Below are 25,037 nucleotides of genomic sequence, written 5' to 3' on the forward strand. Positions count from 1 at the left end.
CCTATGAAAGAGAAATTTCACTCACTGTTGAGTTTATTACCCTATTCAGCAATATGCAGAAGGTTACATTTATTAGAATACTTGGCAAAACATGTCACAGCTGAAATTATGTTAAGATTTATTCATGAAATTTATTTTCAAATTGGCCAGAAATTAGTTTACTTTTACAATTATACTCTTTTTTCAGAAAATATTCCATAACCAATTTTTAGAAAATGAAAACTAGTTATAATTTTGTTTCTTTTAAGGTATAAGACTTGTTACCTTAGTCCTTATAAGTATTTTGAATACTAAACCATAAAATATGTTTTCCATTATGTAAATAATTGATCAAGCTAATGTCCTGACACTAATTGGATTTACTATATTTGCTCTGTTACAGATTTATGTATAATTATCAGTTTTTAAGACATGTACCAAGATTAAGTGATAGTTCCCATGAGTCTGTGTATATGCTAGAAAAAGGACTTTACAAAATGTTGATATTTCAACTTACCAAAATTTTTCATCATGAGCCAGTTGAAATATAAACCTCCAAGGAGAAATCAGAGACAAGAATTTCTGTATCTTCATGCACCACTTTATCTTTGGAGTTCCTGATTTAGAATCTGCATCTAAATTGCCCTTTTAATGGCCATCACCCAAAGAGTCACTCAGAGTTCATGTTACATTAAAGATAGTTGTGACAAAACCCAGGTTGGATTTGATATCATATATGTTATACAGTAAGTGGACATTTTTGTTTTATATTTCCTTCCTGATTCTCATAAGGAACAATCACACAAAAGGTAGTTGAATTATCAGGCTTTCTCTTATACACCAAAATCATGGTTTTGGAGGCCATTTTTCCAGGATTCTAGTATTTTTTTTAATCACTTAAGTCTTTTGATGTAAAATCCTCTGATTGATGAAACAGGATTATGTTTGATCATCACCATTAAAGGCACTTTAAGAGCACATCTGTGAGATGGGTAATTAGGGACCCATCATTAATATGTGCAGGACAAATCCTAAACACATGGAATGATCCCATGAACCAATCCTCCTCCCATCTTGGACATAAGTTAGTTTGTTCTTGCTTTATAAAGAGACTCCTTGATTTTGTCTCTTGATGGCAACATTTTGATTTTATGATCGTTACTTCCAATATGCTCAGCCTCTCATTTTAGGATTCTCTCTTGCCTTTGTAAAACAAAAAAGAGGGGAATTATTGTCTGTGCTTGTTTTAATATCTCACATTGGCATTAATCTTGCCAACTGATTAGAAGAAATAACACTGTAAATTATAGCATCCAGTGTTTCAAGATTTTATTCATTTTAAAAAGATTGTTTTTTTAAGAAAAATAATGAAAATATATATGCCACTAAAAACAAAATACATTTTGGGGAAAAACACTTAGTTATTCAGAAAATAAAGATTAAAGCAGCACATCATTTTAATATGCATATAATTAATTGTCAAACTTCATATTGTGAAATTTAATTAAACGTGGTCTAACCATTTGGGTTTTGAAATGCTAGGTAAAATACTAAGTGAAAGATGTGAGGGATCAATATTACCCTTCTGGCAGTTTTGTTTCAGCTATATAATAGCTTTCTTCGAAGATGTGTAGAGAGCTACTGATATTTTACCTTCATCTAGAGGAAAATGCACATTCTCTAAAGGGTAAATCTATTAATTAGAGACCCATACAGCTCTCTTTCTTGCTGGTGTAATCGTTAAATTGATTTTTCCAGTCCATCATGTAATTGTTCCAGCGATGGAATCCTGCTTTCCACTCTTGTTCTGCTTCATCAATATTTCCTGTAGAACATGGAATAAGTTGCATTAATCTAAATTTTAATCTGCTTACATTAATTGAAAAATAATTTTGATTATAGATGCCATTTTCTCCAAGTACACCACATAGCAATTCTTTATTCATTATTTAATATCAGCTTCTATCTCTACCTGATAAATTTTTAATACAATTTTAATGCATATGTGAAAATATAAATAACACATGTGTAAAATTTCTATAAAATGTAAAAATAAATAAAATGAAGAAATGGGTTCATATATAATACTATGTCAAATTACCTAACATGTTTCTTTAGCCTCCGAGAAGATATGTAGATTCGCTTTCATTAATCCTTTTCAAAATAACAAAAATATCATGTAAAGCATTTTTAAAATATGTAATTATATAGCAGAACATTATTGTTGGTAAAATGCTTACACATGAGTGTTTATCAATGCATAAAGAGAACTCTGAGGTTATCATTACACATATTACATTTTGTTTAAATTCCAAACAATGTTTAGCTGTTGTTCTAGCTGCCTACTGTGTGAAAGCAGTTTATTAATTTCTTTGTAAAATAGAAAGATAACACAAATCTCTTTTCAAGCAGTTCACAAAGTATTCATATGTGTCTGGAGAAAGGAGTGTTTGGCCAGAAATAAAATGAGGCAATAAACCAAAAAAAGTTTTATGAATATCAAGAACCTCAAAATCCTGATTTATTTGAAAGTATATTAATATACGTGAAAATTAAAAACTCAAAATGTTTCTGATATAAGTAGACAGAACTGTAATGTGGTTTAAGTTATATAAGCATTTTATACATTTGTGATTATCTTCATTCTTAAATGTTTAAGATGCTGAGTCATAGTCATTAAACTGAAAAGAAAATTTTAAGTAATTTCAAGAATGCTGAAAATAGGAACTGACAATTTATTTTAATATATACTTTTCAGTTTAAAAACTTTGAAATTAATGGTAATTTTGTAAGAAATTAATTTGGAGAAAACAATTCAATGATCCATTTTCAGTCTGCATGAAAATCAAAATGTATAAAACATTTGAATATCCATTAAATTTCCTTTGTATTTTAAGATATATTTAGGTTTGGAGTATTTATAATGCTTGGACATTGGACAAATATTTGAGAATTTATATAAAATGTCCCACTGTTATATAAAAATAGCCTTTCAAAGATCAAACACTATATATATATATATATATATATATATATATATATATATATATATATTTTGTTAATAATAGAACTTTCCTAAAGGGTCAAAAACACATTAAATGTGAAAAAAAGGATTTTAAATATCATACCAAATAATCCCCTTTTATTCTCCTTTAATGATAATTACATGCTATTTTAAATGTTACTGACAAAATGAGGACTCTATAAAGTTAAAAACTAATAAAAATTTTATATAAAAAAAGTTATTGGTAATTTAGCATTAGGACATGAATTTTAATAATTACAGAAAAGATCCTGGATCTGACTTCCTTTTCTTATTTGTGGAATGGTCCCAAATCTAGTGATTCATGTAAATGTAAATGTAAAGTTGTTTCATAATCATTATGTTTCATAATTAAATATCTATACATTTTAGTGTTTTGAAAAACTTTTTAGTGCACAAATGCTGTGTAAACCTGAGGAATTTTTGTTTTGACTTTAAAAATAGTGTTGACTGAAACAATAAAATATGAAACATTTAATTATTTTCCAGCAAAATCCAAAAGAAGTTAATGATAAGAAAATGAAGGTTTTGAGGACTGTATCCCAAACCAAAATTAAAGTTTTTTCTCCTTTCCCATCTTCCCTTCCTTTTGTTCTTTTATCTTATTTCTTCTCAATTTATACTAGCTTGTTTATTCCTAAGAACATAAAAATCTAGTCATGGGACAATGTCTCCATTATTTTCAATATCAGTGATAACCAGTGACAAAACCACTTAATTTGAGTACGGAGAAATGTCACAGTTAAGGATTACAATTTTTTCAAAATTATTCATTTATTTAAAATTTGAGAGAGGAAAGACCATTACAGTAAATCATATTTGATCTAAAGTTAATCTCAATACAATTATATCTTAGAACAGAGTGACACTGCTTAAAAAAATGGGTTTCCTATATTGATCAAAATACAGGGTTTAAACTAGAAGTATAACTGAAAGCCATCAAAATAAATTTTGTCTGAATATAGTAATCGTAGAAAATTAATCTTGTTTTATAATATTTCTCATCATAACCAGTCATAACTGAAAGTCCATAAGTATGCTAATTATAGTAATATGTTGTATGTGTACAAATATTCTTTGTTAGAAAGAAAAAAGTTAATAAAATTTGAATGACTAAGAAATGAAAGGAAATATAGAACATCGAAAACAAGTGAATGGTTAGCAATCAAATTAAAAGTAAAATATTGATTAACACCATATTAATATTGATTAACATCCCTACACCTGTTTAATTGTTTAGAAATTATTTTCTATTTTTTAATGTCAATTACAAAAGTAATATTGTCTACTCACCAGTCACCATGAAACCCCCAACCCCCAAAAAAACTTATGTTGTCTTAGCAAAATGCTAATTTAGTAATATTTTGAGGGGGCTATATAAGCATTACTCATATCATTTAATATTGAAGTGAAATTGTCTTCAAATAAGTTAATTCTTGGAATCCTCTTTCAACTTCTTTAGAAAGAAAGAATTCTAACTTGAAGAGTATTATTATTATTATTATTATTATTATTATTATTATTATTATTATTTTGTCTCTCTAGTGGTAATACTTTATATTTTTGGGCACTAGAAACAATGGAATGATCACCAAAATATATTAAACTTAATTAACTTTTATGAAGAAGTACAGATCAGTTGATAGGACTTCCCCAGTTTTTATGCAGAATGTGATGTCCTCTTTATTCATTCCATACAATTTTGATATAATGTAAGTATGGACACATATCTTCTCATTTGTAATATAAAAAATAGAGCAATACTATTTACTAATTATCTTCAACTTATGTCATTTAAATGACATGCAAAATAAAGTAATATAGAAAAGTAAAAAGTAAAAGATCAAGAACAAATATATGGCAGAAATATAAATAAAATAAAAAATAAGGGCAATATGAACAACACAAGAAATTAATCAAGGTCAAAATCTTAAATAAGTAAATGATTATTCAGAAATAAGATTAAAAATCTTCACTACTAATGAAAGTAAAAATTCCAATGATTGTTAAACAAAGGAGTATCACAGTGAAACATAGGAACTAAAAGCACTATGGAAATATTAAATACATGTTAAGAACAATAAATTGTAGAATTAAATTGTAGAATTTAACTCATCTCCATTGTTCCTTGAATACAAATTTCCATTTAGAGGTAAATTTAATTTGTCATACTAAAACAGGAAAAAGCACTTTCATGGTAAGTTTTAAAGAATAAAACAAATATAAATAAATTATAAAGTATAAATGAATATAAGAGAAGCTAATATATTCTTGATGCAATCAAGCAAATAAAAGCAGCTATTTGGATATACAGTATTGCCTCAGAAGTGAAATTATTATGTCGATGCCATATAATACTTCCAGAAACTCTAAGTAGACTAGGTAGAAAAACTTGCATGCCATGAAATCTAACACTTTCAGGAATTAATAACCAGAACATGTCAGAATTCCATTTAAAATTACTAAATGGCTTTACTTAAGATAGAATTTAAATTCCTTTGCATGACACACGAGACACTTCATCTCTGGTCCCTGCTTATCTGGCTTCTCTCCACTTATCCTTGGGATTAAGATTCAGTGCAGGTATCTTCTCTTAAAAGCTTTCCATGATCATGCACCCTGACTCTACCACTTCACTGTGAGTGAGCAAACTCTATCATTTTTATTTTTGTAGCTCTAACTGATAGTGCAATTCCTAGGACACAGCAGCAGACAATAAGCTCTGTAAAAATTTATCAAATTAACTGATGAAAAAATAGAAAAAAAGAGAAATCATATTTCTACCAGATATTTTGTTATACGTGTCATAACATGCTCTAGAAAATGCTCATTAATTAGTGAAGTGTTAACTACCTAGGAAAGATAGTCCAATCAAACTCCGTACACCTGTTTAATTGTTTAGAAATTATTTTCTATTTTTTAATGTCAATTTCAAAAGTAATATTGTCCACTCACCAGTGCACCTACCACCCCCCAAAAAACATCTATCTTAACAAAAATGCTAATTTAGTAATATTTTGAGGAGGGGACTATATAAGCATTACTCATACCAATGTGTAATTTGACAACACATTGATCTCCTAATATAGATAGAAGTACATTTTATACTCTGAAGGCAAAGCTCCTCTTCAAAAATCCAGAGAAGAGTGAATGGGCTGGGCGCGGTGGCACACGCCTGTATTCCCAGCAGCTCAAGAGGCTGAGACAGGAGGATCCCAAGTTCAAAGCCAGCCTCAGTGATGCTGAGGCACTAAGCAACTCAGTGAGACCCTGTCTGTAAATAAAAATAAAAAAAATAGGGCTGGGGATATGGCTCAGTGGTCAAGCGCTCCTGAGTTCAATCCCTAGTACCAAAAAAAAAAAAAAAAAAGAGTCAATGACTAGGCTTACATTAATAAAACTAAATTCTGCGAGATTATGGATTGTTTTTATGTACTATAAAAATAATAGATAATGCAGTTTTTGTTTCCTGAAATATAACTGTTTAATGATAAAGTGAAAAATAAACACAGAGAATCTGAATATTTATGACAATAAGTGCATAAATAAATTTATGATTTTACCTGAAGATTTCTTAGAAAAAGAGTGATCCTTTATATTTATGATAGCAATTTTAGTATGAATATCTAAGGCATAATAATACATTACAAGTGTAATGAGTTCATATACATAAATATAAATGTATTTTAAAGTTTTTTTATATATTCATGTATATGTCTTGATAAATACGTTCTATTAATTTGTTATTATATTTAACTTTCTTATTATGCCTAGAATTAAATGAGATTGTTTCATTTTTTACAATTTCATTTAGATGAGTAATTTAACTAAAATTATTTAAAATGGCACAAAATATTTTCTAAAATATAAAACAGAGACAACCTGCTCTATGTGTGTGGGTTTTGGGGAGTATAAGAGGATCAATTTTTTTTGTTTGACAAAATAGAAGATAAAGAGAAAGGAATAGCAATGGGAGAATAATAATAAGAAAAAGTAATTTCATATACATATGAACATAATTTGTTTAATTCACATTTTTGTTACCTTTGTTTTGCCCATATTTTGTATTATTTGAGAAAAATGTTATTTTTCCCTTATGAGAAGAATAATAATGATAAGGGTTTTTGTTTTGTTTTGTTAATAAAAGTGATTAAGCAACTTGTCAGCAGAACTTAGTCAATTTATTTAAATCAGAGACATTAGAAGTTGTTTTAGCTCATTTGTTCTTCTATTATGAAATGACACACATTGGGCTGCCTGTGCACAACAGAAAGATACTTTTCACAGTTCTAAGAACATGATTAAGGCACCCACAGATTTGAAGTCTGGTGTAGTCGTGTTTCGTCTTTCATAGATGGCTGTCTTATCATGTGTCCCTCCTGTGTAGCAACAGAGAAGTTCTCTCAGACCTTTCTTATAAGGGCATTAATCCCATGATGAAATCTGTACTCTCATAACCTCATCACCTACCAAAGGTTGAACCTTGTAATACCACCACATGGTGCAGTAAGATTTCAGCATATGATTTTTAGAAGGACACAGACATTCAGATCACAGAAGGAGAGAATTAAAATACAGTTTGATCAATTGATCTAAATTTTTACTGGAGGTAAGTTAGAAGAAGACACGAAATTGACATTGAATTGTGCCAAGTATGATAATTAAAACACCATAATTTATGTATTCGAGAGTTCATTAAAATTTATTTCATCCCCCATCTTATATTTATTTCCCTATCATGGACTAGTTATAAAAATTATCAGGGAATTCATATTTTTATGTAGTAGCTCACAAATGTATTAGATTTCCTATTTTAGTTTTAATGTGGGATGAGATGATAGAATGAACTACTTTAAATTCAGGTTCGGCATTGTGAAAACTTCTTGTACAATTAAGTTGATTTCATTATAAGTTACTCAACACCTTTGTCTTTGTTTTGATTTACTGTTAATGATGAGTGGAGAATTCAGACATATTAATACAATAAAATCAGTTTGATTTTTTATCTCCAAATCACCTGTCTGCTCTCATTTTTGGTTGTCAGTCTTGCTTATTGATTTGCAAATAGAAGTAAATAACTACAAAGTAACCAATCCAAAAGATATATGACCTCTTCAATTTTTTATTTGGTGTTCTTTAATTTTAGCAAGCAATAATATCACATGATTTATTCAAAGGCCAATGGAAAAACCATTATATCTAATATTTTTCTTTATTGGGATGATATAAAGGTCAAATAACTTCTTACTTTAAATAAATTTACTCTTTCATTTTTAATGGAAAAGACAATATCATTGAGAACAAATAATGGGTAATTTCTCCACTTAACTTTCTTTATTCAGATAAGCATGAGATATAGTGAAAAGCAGAATTTGATAGAATTGGAAACAAATACTGTAACTTTATTTTTTACAGGTGCATGCAATAGCTCCAAGGCATGGACTGAAGTATAGCCTGGAAGTGAATTGCTAGAATTCATGTGTTTAAACAAGTTCTAAGAATCAGTCTATTTGAGAACATTTATTGCTCAAATGTAAACTATCACCGAAGTAGTACTTATAAAGTTTAGTGAGCTTCTGGTATTACGTGAAGTAAACATTTCTGCTTTTAAGAAAACCAGTCAGTAGTTATCTTCTGAAATTTTCATTTATTTGTAGAGCTACCTTAAAAAATAGCTAAGTCCTTCAGTTATCTTATTGACACTAATTTTCAAAAAATTTAATATGAAAGTATTTGAAGTTTTGTGGCTGGAAAAAATAAGAGATGGCAAGAACATGTGTTCTTAAACTTTTTAATCTCCATACATTGTTTATTTATGAAACCTAAAGCATGTAACTTCAAATTGGTTTTGTTTGTTTAAATGTAATGATTTTTAATTAATGAATCTATTGTTGATGTTACTATAATCATGACATATATTTAGTTTACAACTTACAAATTCATATATTTAATATGAAAAGTGTTTTGGGGGAGGAATTTTTAGAAGAAAAATGGTGCTTAAATACAAAATTATTTTTTAAGCCACCTTGGATCTAACCTTAGTGTGGTACTAGCCCAGAGCAAGTCAGGTATTTCTATAGAGCTCAGTGGGGCTCAAGCTCTGACATTGTCCAGCATTATTGCAAGCAGCAGCAGCTGGTCCAAAATATTGGAATGTGTTTATTCAACCTGTTTTGTAGCAGATTAGTATGTTGACAGAGAGATTTTTGAAGCCTGTTTTCAATGTTTTCTAGTATTTAAGTTTTATTTCATCAACAAATAAATTACCATAGACAACTTGTGATGAAAAGGATTCAGTTTTTCATATAATAAATGAGTCATTTAAAATCACCATTGCCCTCTCCCCTCACTTATTTTCCTTCAAATTAGGATGCACTCAATCAAAATATTTTAAATAAAGATGAATATGTAGTCTGTGATATGTTAAATAGTATCTGTTTGGGCTCTTGGCAGATTAAATGGGTTACCTCATTGTTATTCACATGTGGAGGACACAAGGACTGCACTGTTGCTTTGCCAAGGGAGGCAGAGACCCATCTCTGGGTATATATTATGTCACACAACATTGGGCGATACACAGAGCACTGGTATGTAAGAAACATATCCTAAACAGATGGAGTACACAATCATAATGTTGATGAGTAATGTCTGATAATCAAAAGGCATATTAAACAATCCAGTGCATCTCTAAGATGTTCATATTTGTCTGAAACTAACCCCTAAAATCTCTAAACAAGAAAATAAAAACATACTGTGTTGCAACATCCTATTTGTATAGTCTGAAAATTACAGACAACCATGACAATCAGAATGATGGAATTCAGCAGCAATAGGTCAGCTGATTGAAAGTCAATTGCCTTTATTTGAAAAGTAAAATTTAAAAATGGACTTGAGGAACAACATGAATTATTAATGACTGGGTATTTTAAAACTTGGCAATGAATTGAATATGAATTTCATTCTTCTCAGAGACATCAAAGTAGGATGATATACGTCTGATCACTCAAGCTAATTAAAATATTTTCTCAGTAATGAATATTGAATTAATGATAATCAGAACTGATTTTTATAGTATTTCCTTATATAGTTTTGATCAATTACACCCTGAAGATTAGTTAACCACATTTGTTTATAATATTATGTAATTTACACGTGTGTATGTTCTTAAATACTTTCAATCTTAGATTCCTTAAAACATTTTGATTATGTTTTTAAATATGTAAATTTTGGAGCTCTTTCATCCCACAGATTCTATTTAACAAATTAATTTTACCTATTTTTAGTACATACTTTTTAATTCTATACGTTGTTTATTTTATGTATTTATTCATATATTCATTAATTCATTCCATGAAGATGGCTGAGTAAGTAGGGCCCAATTTAAATTTTATACTTCTCCAGGACGAAAGTTATTTTTGATTTATTTATTTAACAACTAAAATACTACTAAAGTACTACTCGTATAGTTAGTGCTCAAAACATATGTCTAAATTTGCTGGAAAAAATGTTATTAAAATTATGGACTCATTGGAATCAAGTAGCTATAAAGTCATAATATTGAATATTAACATTATTAAATGAACAATGCCTCAAATAGTAGACCTCTTCTCATTTATACAGTTGCAATCTATTATTTAACCAAATGATAACAAACACACAAATACCTGTCATTTCCAAGACTTTGGGAAAAAACAGTGTCCAGAATCGGCATTGTTGAGCACGTAGTTTAGTGTGCACACTTGGAGATCCTGTGTTCAAGCTTAGGTACTTTTGTTCAGTGCTTTTGAAGACTGGCCATCTTGTGCTATTGTTCTGGGTCCCATTTGGATGCCTAAATATAGACATTTTATTTCTTTTAAAATAATTTTTAAATAAAATAAAAATATTCTTCTGTAAAACAGTCAACAAGCATTTTGAATCAGTCAAAAATGGTGATATATTTTGGTGATCTCAAACATAAATGAACCGGGTTGATCATTTTTAGTATCTTGAAGCAGTGTATTAGTAAAAATTACATAAATTAAAATGTAAAGATGAGTTTACTGCATGCATTTATATGTAATATACCAGGGAAAAATGTTTTCAATTTCAATAAAGTATTTATTGATTTATACTTAAACATGCTCAAAAGAACATGTTATTTTTGTTCCATTCTCTTCCCAGGCCCAAAATTTTCACCATGAATATGAATACCATCTACTCAATGTTTGAGACACATCTCCTCATTATGTAGTGACCTCATTAATCTACGAAACTGCTTCATCTTACTTTTAAGATCTTCTTATGTTCTCATAGATCTAATTGATTAAAAAAACTTCAATTATTCCCTCTTGGGTTCAGATAAAGGCTAAAAATATGGTGTAAGCCACATTGCTGAACTTATTTTCACATGTATTTTTTTTTTTTCATAAAGTAGCCAATAGGAACTGGGGACAATTCTCTGTAACTCTCAGCTCTATTTTACTTCTTTGCCTTTATTCCAGCTTCTAATTCTATTTGGAATTTCTTTATTTACCAATCTCATGGGTATACATTTGTTAAAAAACTTCATAATATATCTTTGTTTATATTTCCAAATCTTTAATTGTGATTTCAATAAAAAGTTGACTCCATTTTTATTTTTAGGTTCATTTATACCTTTCTAGCACTCCATAAACATGATTACCAAGATATCATAAAAATGGCTCTAAGTGGTTAGTGGCTAGTGTATAGGTTTCTCATTAATGCATCTTTATGTTTTTAATATTAGTTAGATACTAATCTAGGTTATAAAGATACAAATAAATATGGGACATATAGTTTTCCACAGGGAATTCATAAGCAAAGACATTAATGGATGCAAAGAACCAACAGTACAAAGTATCCTGAACCATGTCTAAACAAAGGACACTATTTGTCAGAAGAAGGAGCATTCACTACATGCTTGAAAGGAAATTACCTGGAAGAAAGGGATTCTGGTTGAAGTAAGAAGAGAAAATAAGAAACTGAATCAGAAAGGTAAGTGGGGAAGACTAGGGAAAAGGAAAAGAATAGAGAGAGACATAAGTAAAAAATTTGCTTCTTGGTTCAAATAATGATAAAAATATTATTTCAAATTCTAAGGTAGAAGAAGCTACCCTTAGAACTAAAAATTTAGGATACTTTTGTTATCAAATTTATATCTGGTAGCCTAGGTAAATAGTTTAGACTTTAGCTTATAGGGATTTACTACTCTTTAGGGATTTTTGATGAAAAGTCTGTCACGAATGCACTATTTTATAAATATTAATCTGAAGGTGATCTTCACAGTAATTTTTAAAAAGCCTATGAAGTAGTTATAGTTCCTTCTACCAGACACAGAACACTAAATTAATAAAGATAATCAATGAATGCAATCCTTTCTCTTAGGTTTATTTTTACCTTAAGCAAAAATATATACAAACTCCATTTGAAATTTTCTAAGTTTAGTACCTCAAATTCTTCATCATTCAAATAGATCTGTAGATCATTAATAGAAATTTGGAAGTGTTAATAGATCCATGATTTGGGGGGACTTGAGGAAAGGTGTTAAGCAAAAGCCTCTGAACTCAGCAGAGTTATGGAAAGAGAAGCATTCATCCAGCATAGTTCTCAAGTGGCAGGTTTTGCCATCAAGAACTTGTATTGAATAAGCACCATAAATTCATATTTTATCATAGAAGCAGGCATACTCAACCGTGAATTCAGGAGCTTTAGAGATAAATAGCTTCCTGATGGACTAGTTGATTTTATGTAGCAATTGGATGATTTAATAAGGATTATTAATAACCATAGCTATTCAAGCTAAACCAAAATCATAGTAGGATTGAAACCTCCTGCTTTAGGGTGTTATTTGAGAGAGGTCAAGAAGAAAATTTCTCCAGATCACAGATGGCACACTTGTCTAGGAGAATTATGTAGTCTTTTTCTTTTCTTTTAAAGCTGAAGAAACTAACAAGTACAGCTGCTTGAGGCAGGATATTAAACCAGGAGAACCATTGGTCTGATTCGGTACAGCAATTCTAATGTTCCTAAATTGCCCACTTTCCTTCTAATTCCACTCTAATTAACTTATGGCACCGTTTTAACTGCACATTCATTTCTGGCTTCTACAAATGTGACTTAAACGGAGCTGACTTGTACTTGAGTTCAAGAGCAAAGCACTAATGGCACTGCCAGTGTTCATTTAACAAACTTTGTCCTATGATATAACTCATGACATTCCAAATTGTAATTCAAAGATAATAAAATCCCTTTTTCTATGGATGCAGATATAGTTTTCAAAAAAATGAATGAAGTAGCTATTGAATCGATAGAGCATTTTACTCTATAATTTGAAGAAAATCTCCTAAGAATTGAAAACTGAACAAGAGATACATCTCTCTTCCTGTCTGTATCAATTAAAATGTTGTAAAATGTAGCATTTTTCCCAGGTAAACAATTCTGAAACAATATATAATTTTGATTTCAAAACTATATGAAAATTTTAAAACATCTTGGATTGGCTATTTCTCAAATGTATTTTCTGCTTTTGCCACAAAATAAGATGTCAAAGTGATTATACCTGAAAATTTTGAAGAATACTGAAGATCATACTGTATTTTTACTCTCAAGTTCTTTTTCTACTTTTTGTTATACCAAAATGATGGAAAGATGCTCTATTACAATTTGCCTCTTATGCAGGTTTAAAAGTTTGTAAGACACAACCTAAGACTGGAAAATAGTCAGACATTATCATCCAATATCTGTGCTCTAGAAAATTACATGCATGTCTTTGATATTTGAGCACACATTTAAAAAAGACATAGAAATGAATTTAAAAAAATGAATTGATATAGGATGACCCTATGAAGATGTATGAACTTAGTTTTATGTATAAATTTTCTTGGGATGATAGTTATCTGAATCTTTCTACCCAATTCTAACACAGGAATTAAGATTTTCCTTGATGAAGAATTTAAAGGCTTATCATTTATAACTTGCTTAACATACTTAATTCTAATTACACACAACAATTTTGAAATGCATATATTTCAATATGATTTAAAATCTAGTACAATGAATCCAGGTTTTGTAGTTTAAAATTGAAAAAAAACACTTGAAATATTTTTCTTTCATAAGAGGGTTGACTGGAGACAGTTTACAATGAATAATAGCTTGAAAATGCAAATATTCTTGTATTCATATAAAATATGACAACATGTTTAAATAAAAATATACCTTAAGGAATAGAATGGCTGTAAGAGAATTGGAATTTAGAAAATAAATTCATTAATTAATTCAACCAATATTTATGGAGTATATATGACATAAAATAATTTGAATAACAGGAGATTTAACAGATAAAATAAAACGACTACATATTTCAGTTTTGATTCTGTGAGAAAGAAAACAAGCAAGAATGTATATATATATGTGTGTGTGTGTATATATATATATATATATATATATATATATATATATATATATATATATATATAATAAGATAGTAATAGGATGTAGAGATGATAAAAATGGGGAATGGGTATAATAGGAAATGGCAAATAAGTTCAGTTGGAAGAAGTTGGTGGTGGAGTATATAATATAGACATTGGAGCCAGTTGCAATGGTACACAACTTTAATCCCAGCTGCTCATGAGGTACAAAGGTCACAGGTTCAAGGACAACCTTGCAACTGGTAACTTAGCAAAAACTTGTCTTGGAAAAAAAAAAGTCTGGGATGTAAGTTCATATTGAAATATATGCATTTCGAATGTTGATGGAACATTTGCCTAACATAATTTAGGGCTGGGGTTCAATCTTAAGTACAACAAAATAAATTTTAAATACTGGCCTTTTTAGTTTTTTGAAGCTGATACTTAAATAATTGTTATACATATTAATGAGTTATCATTTGATATTTTGATACATGTGTACATTATATAATGTTTAAATTAAACATCTTCTGAAACATCTATTATTGCTTCATGTTTTTTGTTTGTTTCTGTTTTTGTACTGGGGATTGAACTCAGGGGCACTCAACCACTGAGTCATATCCCCAGCCCTATTTTGTATTTTATTTACAGACAGGGTCTCACTGAGTTGCTTAGCACCTTGCTCTTGCTGAGACTTGTTTTGAACTCATGATCCTTCTTCCTCAACCTCCAGAGGTGCTGAGATTATAGGTGTGTGCCAAGGATTCTGGCTTGCTTCATGGTTTTTATGATATAGATCTCTAACATCCCCCAAAGGCTCATGTGTTGAAGGGTTGGCCCCCAATGCAGCAATACCCAATAGTGGAACTTTTGGGAGGTGATTGGATCATGAGAGCTCTAATATCATGATTGAATTAATCCAATGATGAATTCATAGCTGTCTGTTCTACAGGAAGGTGAGGGAACTGTAGAATGTGAGACTTACTTGAAAGAAGTGGGTCCTTAAAGCATGCTCTTGAGGATTATATCTTGCTACCCTGTCCCCTCTCTCTGCTTCCTGGATGCCAGGAGGTGAGCAGTTTTGTTCTGCCATCCACTCCCTGAAATGATATTTATTCTGCTTCACCACAAGACCAGAAAAAACAGAGCCAAGTGGCCATCTACTGATATCTCTGAAACCATGAACCAAAATAAATATTTCCACTTTTAAGTTGTTTTTCTCAGGTATTTCATCATAGAAGTGAAAAACTGACTAACAATGGTGAAAAATCTTTTTTTTTTCTAGGTTTTTGATGTACACAGCATATTATTATTATCTATTTTCACCTTATTGCAAAATATCACATCAGAACTTCTTACTTCTTTAGTAACTTAGTACACATTGATCAACTCTTCTCCATCCCTGGCTTTCCCCTTCTCACCCCCATTTTTTGTTAATCACCATACCATATACTATGAGATCACCTTTGTTATATTTTGCATGTTTGTTTTTTTCCAGGTTTCTTTGATATAACCTCTAAATCTTTGAAGTCTCACATCAATCTGATAGGTTATACTAACAAAGAGCCTTCTGGTGAGTACCTAATAGTTTGTCTAATAAGATAACTGAGGATGGAGCTGGTTACACTGATAATCTTAGGGCAGGAACTGACCCTGTCAGAAAGTTCAATATGTGACTAGAGAGTTGAGACTTCTAGCCATGTAATCTTACTATGATGTAGAAGGAAGGAAGGGGGGTGAAGATCAAGATCAACAATGTGACCAATAATACAATCAATCATGACTTTATAATAATATGCCAATAAATATTATACACAAATCTCTGATCAGCTTCCTGGAATGGTGTGACAGGTGGGTAATGAATCTCCAAGAACAGAGAAACTGTGCATTTCAAGCCTTCTATGCAAGATTGTGCTTTATTTGTTTCTTTCCTTGCCTATTCTGATTTGTATTCTCAAGCTATAATGTAACTGCAATTATAATTAATGAGCTTTTCAGAGTTCTGTGAGTAGTTTAGGGGATTATCAAACCTGAGGGAGTCCATGTGATTCCAGATTTGTAGCAGGCTAGTCTGAAGTGAGAGAAGCTGTAGGGATCCTGAGCTTGTGAATGATGTCAAAAATCTTGGGTTGGATTGACTTGGCAGTATGGCTAACTATGCTCCTGACAGTATGGATAATTAAGCTTTGACTAACTTTAGTTTGAGAAGATTTGCGACATTTAATAGCAAAAGAACTTTTAAATAGGAACTGGAAGAAGGAGTAGGAAATACAGTTATTCTGGGGGAAAGTATTTCAGGAGGAAATACTGGGAGATAAGTGAAAGGAAAGCTATTACATTTTTTTTCATACCCTATAGTTCTTTGTGCCTAGTCTTAGAGGAGAAAGAATGAGAGGGTTTGAACAAAGAAAGTATAAGATCACACTTGCATTATTTATAAGATCATTTGGCTGCAGTGTTTGTAAAAAAAATTATAGATGGCTCAAGGCTAGAAACAGAAACACCATTAAGAGATTACTGAAATAATTTAGGTGAGAGATGATGATTGTTTGGAAGAGGGAGGTAGTAGTATAAATCAAGAGAAATAACGAGGCCTTGAATATATTTTAAAGGTAGAGTATTTATGATAGACCAATAGGTAGATATTGTGGTAAAGAGATGTGTCAATTTTAATGATTCCAAGCATCCTTGCCTGAGAAACTGGAAGAATGAGTGGAGCTACTATACTATAAGAGGTAAGACTACAAGAAGAACATGTCTGGAGGACAATACCAATAGCTTACATGTGGTGGATCTATTTTATGTTTCATTTTTAAAGTTATTTTTAACTGAGACCAAAACGTAAACATTGTATTATTAACCAGGTAAAGGGATATTCTGATATATGAGAACATTGTGTAATTTTAAATCAGGTTGAAAAATATATATTTTCTTTAACATTTATTATTTTTTTATGATGAAACATTAAAAATACCTTCTATCATTTTTTTAACTGTACAGTACATTATTACCTATAATCACCCTACTATGAAATAGCTCAACAGGAATTCTAGCTCCTATCTATAATTTAGTACTTGTTAATCAACCTTTCCCCATTCCACTATGCTCCCCACATTTCCTGGTCTCTGTGAACCACCAACCTATCCTTAACTGCTATAAGATCAAATTTCTCGCTTTCCATACATGAGTAAAATTGTTTAGCACTATGCCTAGCTTATTTTACTTAACAGAATGGTCTTCATTTCCATCTATGTTGCCACAAATAAAAATATTTCATTCCTTTTTACAGTTGAATAGAATTACCTTATGCATGCGTGTCACATTTTCTTTATCAATTCATCAGTGCATGGACAGTTAGGTTATTTTTGTTTCTTACCTATTGTTAATAGGGATACAATAAACATGGAAGTGCTAAATATCTGACCTTTATTGAGCAATAGGAATATAGCCTTTTGTGAGAGAGAAATGAGAAGAGAAGGGAAAGAATGAGGAAGAGAAAAATAATTTGTATTATTGATCCTATTAACAAATGTAATCAAAAGGCAACACATGGCAATGTACTAAACTTTCCAAGAAAAAAATTCTATTTTTTAAGCTCTATTAAAAAAGAACAAATTACATTTCAGTTAAATGAACATTAGAAAGATGAGATATATTTAGCTGCATATCATCTTCTAACTTAAGAATAATAATAGCCACAGGAACAAGAAGCATGCAGAACATGAGGTGAAGTTTTAGCACTACCAATAAGAAAAGCCCAATTATGATATAATATAGCTAGATGTATGCTATGAAAATGTTGAGTCTGAAGGATGAAAAGATATCCATGATGTTGAACCCTATATATAAGGTGAGAGTTCTTGAGTGATCTCTGGTGTGAGGCATCTTATCTTAACATAATCTTTTTTCTTTTTCTTTTTTTTTAAAACCAGAAAATCTTACCAAGTAGCTTGCACAGGTTATTAATCAGCGTTGTGTAACTCAATTAGATTTAAGAAAATAATGAAATAAAAAAAATGACTTCAGTAGACACAACCATACTTCTCTTTTTAATCTAAAAATGTTTCAACACTTTCTACCCTTTTGAAAAAAATTAATTTTAATTTTAAACTATATAAATAAATTTAATTCTAAGTTTATACCTGAAAATCAATTTCTCATTTTAAAGCATGTGTCTATATCTTATGAAAACATTTAAATCTTAATTCATATTTGAAGAGGGTGGTGTACTTAATACACTGTCCTAAATACCTCACTAAAGTAGCTGGAGAGCATCATGAAAACAAATTCATTCCTGATGCTGCTCAGTTCTCAGTAATTAGGTTGCATTGCACATCTTCACTTGTTCATCAGCTGAAAGGGCAAAGGGTTGTAGTATACTGTTGGTGTGATGGATGAACAAAGCTTTCATAGTCTGGAAGATCATTCTTTCTTCTTCCCTATGCATTGTTTGTGTAATTTGTTGGAGAGTTAAAGAGAAATACCAGGCGATGTTTATTCTCCTCCAGCTCTCCAGAAAATGAACTAGGCTGAATACTAGATCAATTTAAAGAGAAGCAGAAAACCTTCCTCCCTCCCTCCCTTTTTTCTTTCTTTCCTGACTCCTGTGTTATCTTCCTCCCTCCCTCCCTCTCTCCCTTCCTTCTTTCCTTCTTCAATTCTTCTTTCCTTTCTTTGCATCAGTTTGGCAAGTATATCCAGTTGTCTTGCCTAATTTTTAAATGTGAAAATACACACTATTTGTACCTATTTTTGTGTTCTAGTGAGAGCAAAACAAATACTGCCATTTGGAAGCAGTCATAAATCCCAGAGGAGCTATAGCCCAATGATCTGCAGAAACTTGAAATGTACTTTCATACAATGGCATTAGAGCATTTATTTTAATAAGGGAATAAGCTTTGCATTAAATATGATTAAATGTAGATAAGAAAATAATTCCAAACTTGAAACAAATTGACTTTTTTTTTTTTTTGGCCTTCCAAGTTCTATCAGTTTTGCTCAGTTCATGTCTGTTTGCTCTAGTCTGTGCCATAAAGTTGATGGCAGCAAGCCCACAGTTTCAGGAATGGGCTGAGAAAATGCCAAGAAAAAGTCCTTAGTTCTGGAGTAGCATTTACAAATCTTAAAATAGATTGATTTTAAAGAAATACTTGAACATTAGAAGGACTTGTGATTAAAGATGCTCCTGAAAATTATTATTAGGGCAAAGCCTTGATTATTATGTTTTTAATGTGTATTTTAAGCATATCAAATAATTCTTGAATTCACAGTTATATTCATTATATCATGATTCATGGGTGGTACTCATATTTCAGTAATCATCTCCATTAGATTGTAAAGGTCCATGGGAACAGATAATGTCTGTTTTGTTCACTCCCACAGCTTAGGATGGTCAATGCTCTAAGAAAAATCAGTTTCATAAAGATTTTACCTACCTTAGCACTTGTTTCATTGTGAAAGCCATTGACCAATTGTTTTTGAATGAAACTTTAAAGTGTTCAGAATGATACTGCATGAAATAATAAATTATATTCTGCCTGTCTAAATGAAACAACCAAGTTGTTTTTTTTCTTCTCATAAAAAATACTAGTGTGCATGGTAAGATATTTTGACATTATGTGAGACCTATTTCAGAGGTGTGTAAATAAATAAGAATGATATACTTCAGCAAACCTATTTTGAAACTCTTTTTTATTATCTTTTAGACATTGCTGTATGCACTTTTTATACAATAACTCAATCCTCACAACTGTTCTTTGAAGGAGGTAACATTATTATTCAGATTTCATAGAAAAGGAAGCTGAGGTACATAAAGAAACTTTTCCCAGTTCACACAACTGTAATGGCTAAGACTTCAAACTCAGAAGGTTATATTCCATGATCCCAAAGTCCACAGTTACAAAAGGATAAATCTGATGTTTCATGGTTCACCTAAATGCCTCAAATGAACATTAGAATTTTTATATTGCTGTTTTCTAATGAAATGTAGTTTTATGCAGTTTTCCAAAGCAAGATATGAAAGCATTCAATTTTCAATGACAGAACCTGAAATATTAAAATGTTTACTATAATAGTCATGGCTGTAGGTGACTATTTTATCTTCTTATTTCTTTATTACATATTCAGAAGGCATACCCATAATATCTCAGAGAATGTTGGGTACAATTTGATAAATGAAACATTTTAAGCTTTCAAGTTGAAATATCATATTTCTTTTTGCTTTTTTTTTTTTTTGTTCTTTATAAAAATTCAACCCACTTTCCAAAATTTGTTCTCTATTTAGTGTTGTATCTTCCAAGTGGCACAAATCTCACCTTGGACTCATGAGAATATTATTACCCTACATTTCTTCATGCTTTTGGAAAAGATATTACTATTTCAGTCAAATTTTCAATCTGAACTTTCTTAAACCTAATCTTCTGATACAAGTGGTACATTGTGAAGGAATTTAGGGAAAACATTAAAATGTTAAACCCAGTGTTACTTTATGTGTAAATATGCACAATATCTAATGTGCAAAGAAAACTTTTAGGTAACATAATGAATATAGTGCAAACTAAAATTTTAAATACATTATGCATATTTGATTTTGTCCGTATATCTCCATATAAGACATTGTTTCTAGGAAAAGAAATGTGACACAATCAAATGTGCTATGTTAAGGTGCACAGATAGCAATGGCACTATTTTGGGGGAGGAAACTTTCAGCATAGAAAATGCTTGAAGTTTCAATGCCATACATCTGTGAACAGAATGGAAGCCAAGTCCTTCATAGTGAAGTTTAAAGATAAGCATCTAAGCAAATAGAATTTCTAATCCTTAAGATGGTGCTGCTTATGAAATAGCCTTATTTTCTTTTAATGATTAATTTAAGATACTTTACTAACTGGTAAAAACCTTTGATGAAAATAACATTAAATCAATATTAATAATATAAAATATAAAATCTCATTTGTTTTTCCAATAATTCTCATATTAATTAATTGACAAATAATTAGCCAACTAAAAATTATCTACATTTTCCATAATTTAAACTTTTATGGTGTCACATTTTAGCATTCAGTTTTTTATGACTAAAGAATCCTAATCTTAGCTGGGTGCCTTGGCATACGCCTGTAAACCCAGTGGCTGGGGAGGCTGAGGCATGAGGATCGCAAGTTCAAAGCCAGCCTCAGCAAAAAGCGAGGTGCTAAGAAACTCAGTGAGACCCTGTCTCTAAGAAAAATACAAAATAGGGCTGGAAATGTGGCTCAGTGGTTGAGTATCCCTGAGTTCAATCCACAGTACAAAAAAAAAAAAAATCCTATCTTGTCACCAGGTAATCTAAAACTATGTTAAGATAAAAGATTTTTTTATTTTCAAGTCATTTCAGTTAACTGTTTCATAGTATGTCTACTACTTAAATAACTTTACTTTTTGGTCAAAAATAAATATTATGCCTTTTGAATTAAAAAGTAGTGGCTTCCTTGAAGTAATACAGCCTAATCTCCCACTTAGCTTTTGTTTTCTCTACAATAGTAGTATAAAACTAGTCTAACTTCAGTTTACTTTCTACAATGGGATGTGTGCCACTTGTTAGACAAGGAGATTCCAATCCCTGAAAAATGAATTCATTACTAAATGTAGTTGGAAAAATAGATCTATATTAAAGACTTAAAATAATTACTAGATTTTTTAAAATTGGTGGTTTACAGATATACATAAAGGTGGAATTCACTGGGTATATATGTAGTAGAATTTTGTTAATTTCCTTCTGCTGTTTCTTTTGATGTGTGAGAAAATGAGGTTACTCTTACCTGGCATTGTATCATATGCTTGTCAGAAATTGTTGCTTTTTTTTTTTTAATAATCCAAAATAAAATGCTGAGTTTTTTTTTTTTTTTTTTTTTTTTTTTTTTTTAAGAAAGCTCTTTTTATTTATTGGATACTATTGTCTACACTGTACCAGGAACTTGTCTGTAGGTAATGAATATAATAGTGGACAAAACAGAGTATCTGACACTAGAGATTTACCTATTGAATCAGTGGAGATAGAGAATAAACACACAAGTTAATATATATTATAAATATGGACAGCAAAGAAAGCAGGATAACCAAGTAACTAACTTGAAAGATCATATAGTAATTTGGAACTGGTTTCTGAGTCATACGAGCTATGAGCTCAACTAAGGAAGGGTATTGGAAGCAAAGCTTCCTTCCTTCCCTTCTTGGCTACAGTCATGTGGCTTTTACTTGAAAACCGAAACATGAGAAGGATGAACAGCCTGGACTTTGCAGTATTCACTGATGCTAAATACAGCTCAGGCAATTCCTCCCAGACTCTTTTTTACTGACAGTGATGAATGTGATTTCTGAATGACTTGCTAATTACAGCTAAAGCCCTCAGGGAATTTTATTTCTTATGTCTAAAGCAGATGAGTCATACTAAGAACTGCAAAGGCAATTATTTATTTATTTTTATAATTAAAACAATTACAAATCTAAAGGAAATGTACCTTGGAAATTGTCTCATGAATATTATGTAAAATCTTATATGAGGAAATGATTAAGAAGCAAAAGCATGTTTTATGTTTAGCTCTATAGAAATATTGTTATGATCAGGTATTAAGATTTTATATGAACAGGTAAGAATCAAATAAATTGTTCATTAACATGGCATAAATAATGAAACAATACATAAAAATTAGTAAATATAAAGACTTTTTGAAATTGAAAATCATAAAATATCTTCAATCTAAGGGATGGAATAAGAGTTCATGTACAGCATTGAGGTTGGAAGCCTTGTAAAGAAAATAATAAATATTCCTATCAGAAAATATTTACCTTAAGTTTTTAAGTTTATTAGTAATATAAAGAGTTCTGAACTGTTATTTTGGACTCCATAGTTTAAAAGCAATTATAAAATTAATAAAAAGGTAGAACATTTTTTAGTTATGTCAGCTTTGGGAAATTTACTTAATTCTCTAATCAGTGATTTTATTTACAAAATAGAGATATTAATGATCATACAGACGGATTATAAAGAATATGTATATTTTTTATGTAAAATGTTTAAAACTTGTTCTGGATCTTAATAATAAACTCAATAAATGGATGAATGGATAGAAGGAGAGACAATGGCAATAATGATGACAGTAAAAACGTTCCTTTGACCACCAGAGCCAATCCAGATGTTGCTTGTAGACTTCCCCGTACTATATACATAATGTTATGTATCCATAGTGGGTATATATATTACCCACTGGACAAATTTTTGCAATAAACTTGTCAGATGGCTTTTTATTAGGAAAATAGACACACAGAGGGATTAATTAGCTTGACAACTCTGTGGTAAACATGAACTCCAAAATCAAGTGTGTCTCCCTCTAATATTGCATTATAATATTCTGGAAGTTCAATTTGAAAAAAAAAATTTTTTTTCCTGTGGATTTGAGAAATAAAAATAAAAAATCCTACTCCAGTGTATGTTTACATTTTCAGCTTAAAACATGAATTATTGAAATATTTTTAGTGTTCAAAAGTAATAAAAATGCAATTATTGCATCTGCTAAGAATGTTTATAATTTAAAAACATCATCATCCCAATAATATTTTAGGAAGTACCTTCCTTCACACATGTATCTACCAGTAACTCATATTATTATTCAAATGGCTTGTACAGTGATGAAAGTGTTCTCCGCAAGGTAGATTTTAATTAAAATATTTATTTATTTTTATACTGGATCATTTTTTACTACTACCATTATTTTACCTTATACTGTAACTTTCTCTTTTAAGCGTATAGTTGAAAATATATTTTAGGTAAGTGTCAGCTTCTTATACTATTGTTAAATTAAATGAACAGAGGGACATTAGCCTGAGGTTATGTCTGTACTTTGTATTGCTAGGGAACAAAACATGATCTACTTTATTTAGCATGTAAAAACATCAAACATGAAATATATACACACACACACACACACACACACACACACACACAGCTATGCTTCAGAGAAGCACAGGTAACCAACTGATCAGACTATGCTCAAATAAGACAAATGCTTCATCATATCATGTTTTAATAAGACAGATATCTAGCTATAGAGAATCAAGTGTTTTCTCTGATTTGTTTCCATGTTTAGCTTATAAAAGCTTGGTGTTTGCAATGCTTTTTGATCTTACTGGACCTCCTTCTAGTTCTGATTGTTGCCCAATTCATGAACTATTCTCTCTTCAAATAAACTCTTAAATTCTCTTTGTTCTCTCAGTGATTCTCAATGGGAAGGTAAATAAGAATGAGAACAAAGGAGTAGTAGAAGGAAGAAGCTGTTTTAATCCTCAACACCACACAGTCCTCTCAAAAGCACACTACCTATCTCTTTCAGTTTAGCTAAGGTTCCTGACTTGTTCTTGTTACCGTATTAAACCCTAAAGTGGGGAACTACATGATACATGGTTTAAAATCACAGGCTTTGCATCTAGAGACTGCTACTTAAAAGTAATTGCTCCTACATGAAGTTATTCACCTTAACTTCATGTTATTCACCTTAACTTCATTCACCTTTTAGAGCCATTTTACTCCTTAATTTTTAACAAGTGATATCAAAAAGCCAAGTGGGCAGAAA

The 25,037-nt window shown here is 30.5% G+C and overlaps 1 protein-coding gene across 1 annotated transcript in view; it reads right to left on the bottom strand.

Annotated features, from left to right (window-relative positions):
* Positions 1-1,188: 1,188 nt before the first annotated feature.
* Positions 1,189-25,037, bottom strand: part of LOC114079140 (cholinesterase-like) — a 60,321-nt gene continuing 36,472 nt past the window's right edge. The window contains exons 2-3 of the mRNA XM_071603199.1: positions 10,687-10,853; positions 1,189-1,804 (exon numbers count right to left, since the gene is read on the bottom strand). Coding sequence (XP_071459300.1) covers positions 1,680-1,804; positions 10,687-10,853 — 292 coding nt within the window. The 3' untranslated portion in view covers positions 1,189-1,679. The remainder of the gene's footprint in view (positions 1,805-10,686; positions 10,854-25,037) is intronic.

Source organism: Marmota flaviventris, chromosome 17, assembly GCF_047511675.1.
Source record: "Marmota flaviventris isolate mMarFla1 chromosome 17, mMarFla1.hap1, whole genome shotgun sequence".
NCBI classification, from domain to species: Eukaryota; Metazoa; Chordata; class Mammalia; order Rodentia; family Sciuridae; genus Marmota; species Marmota flaviventris.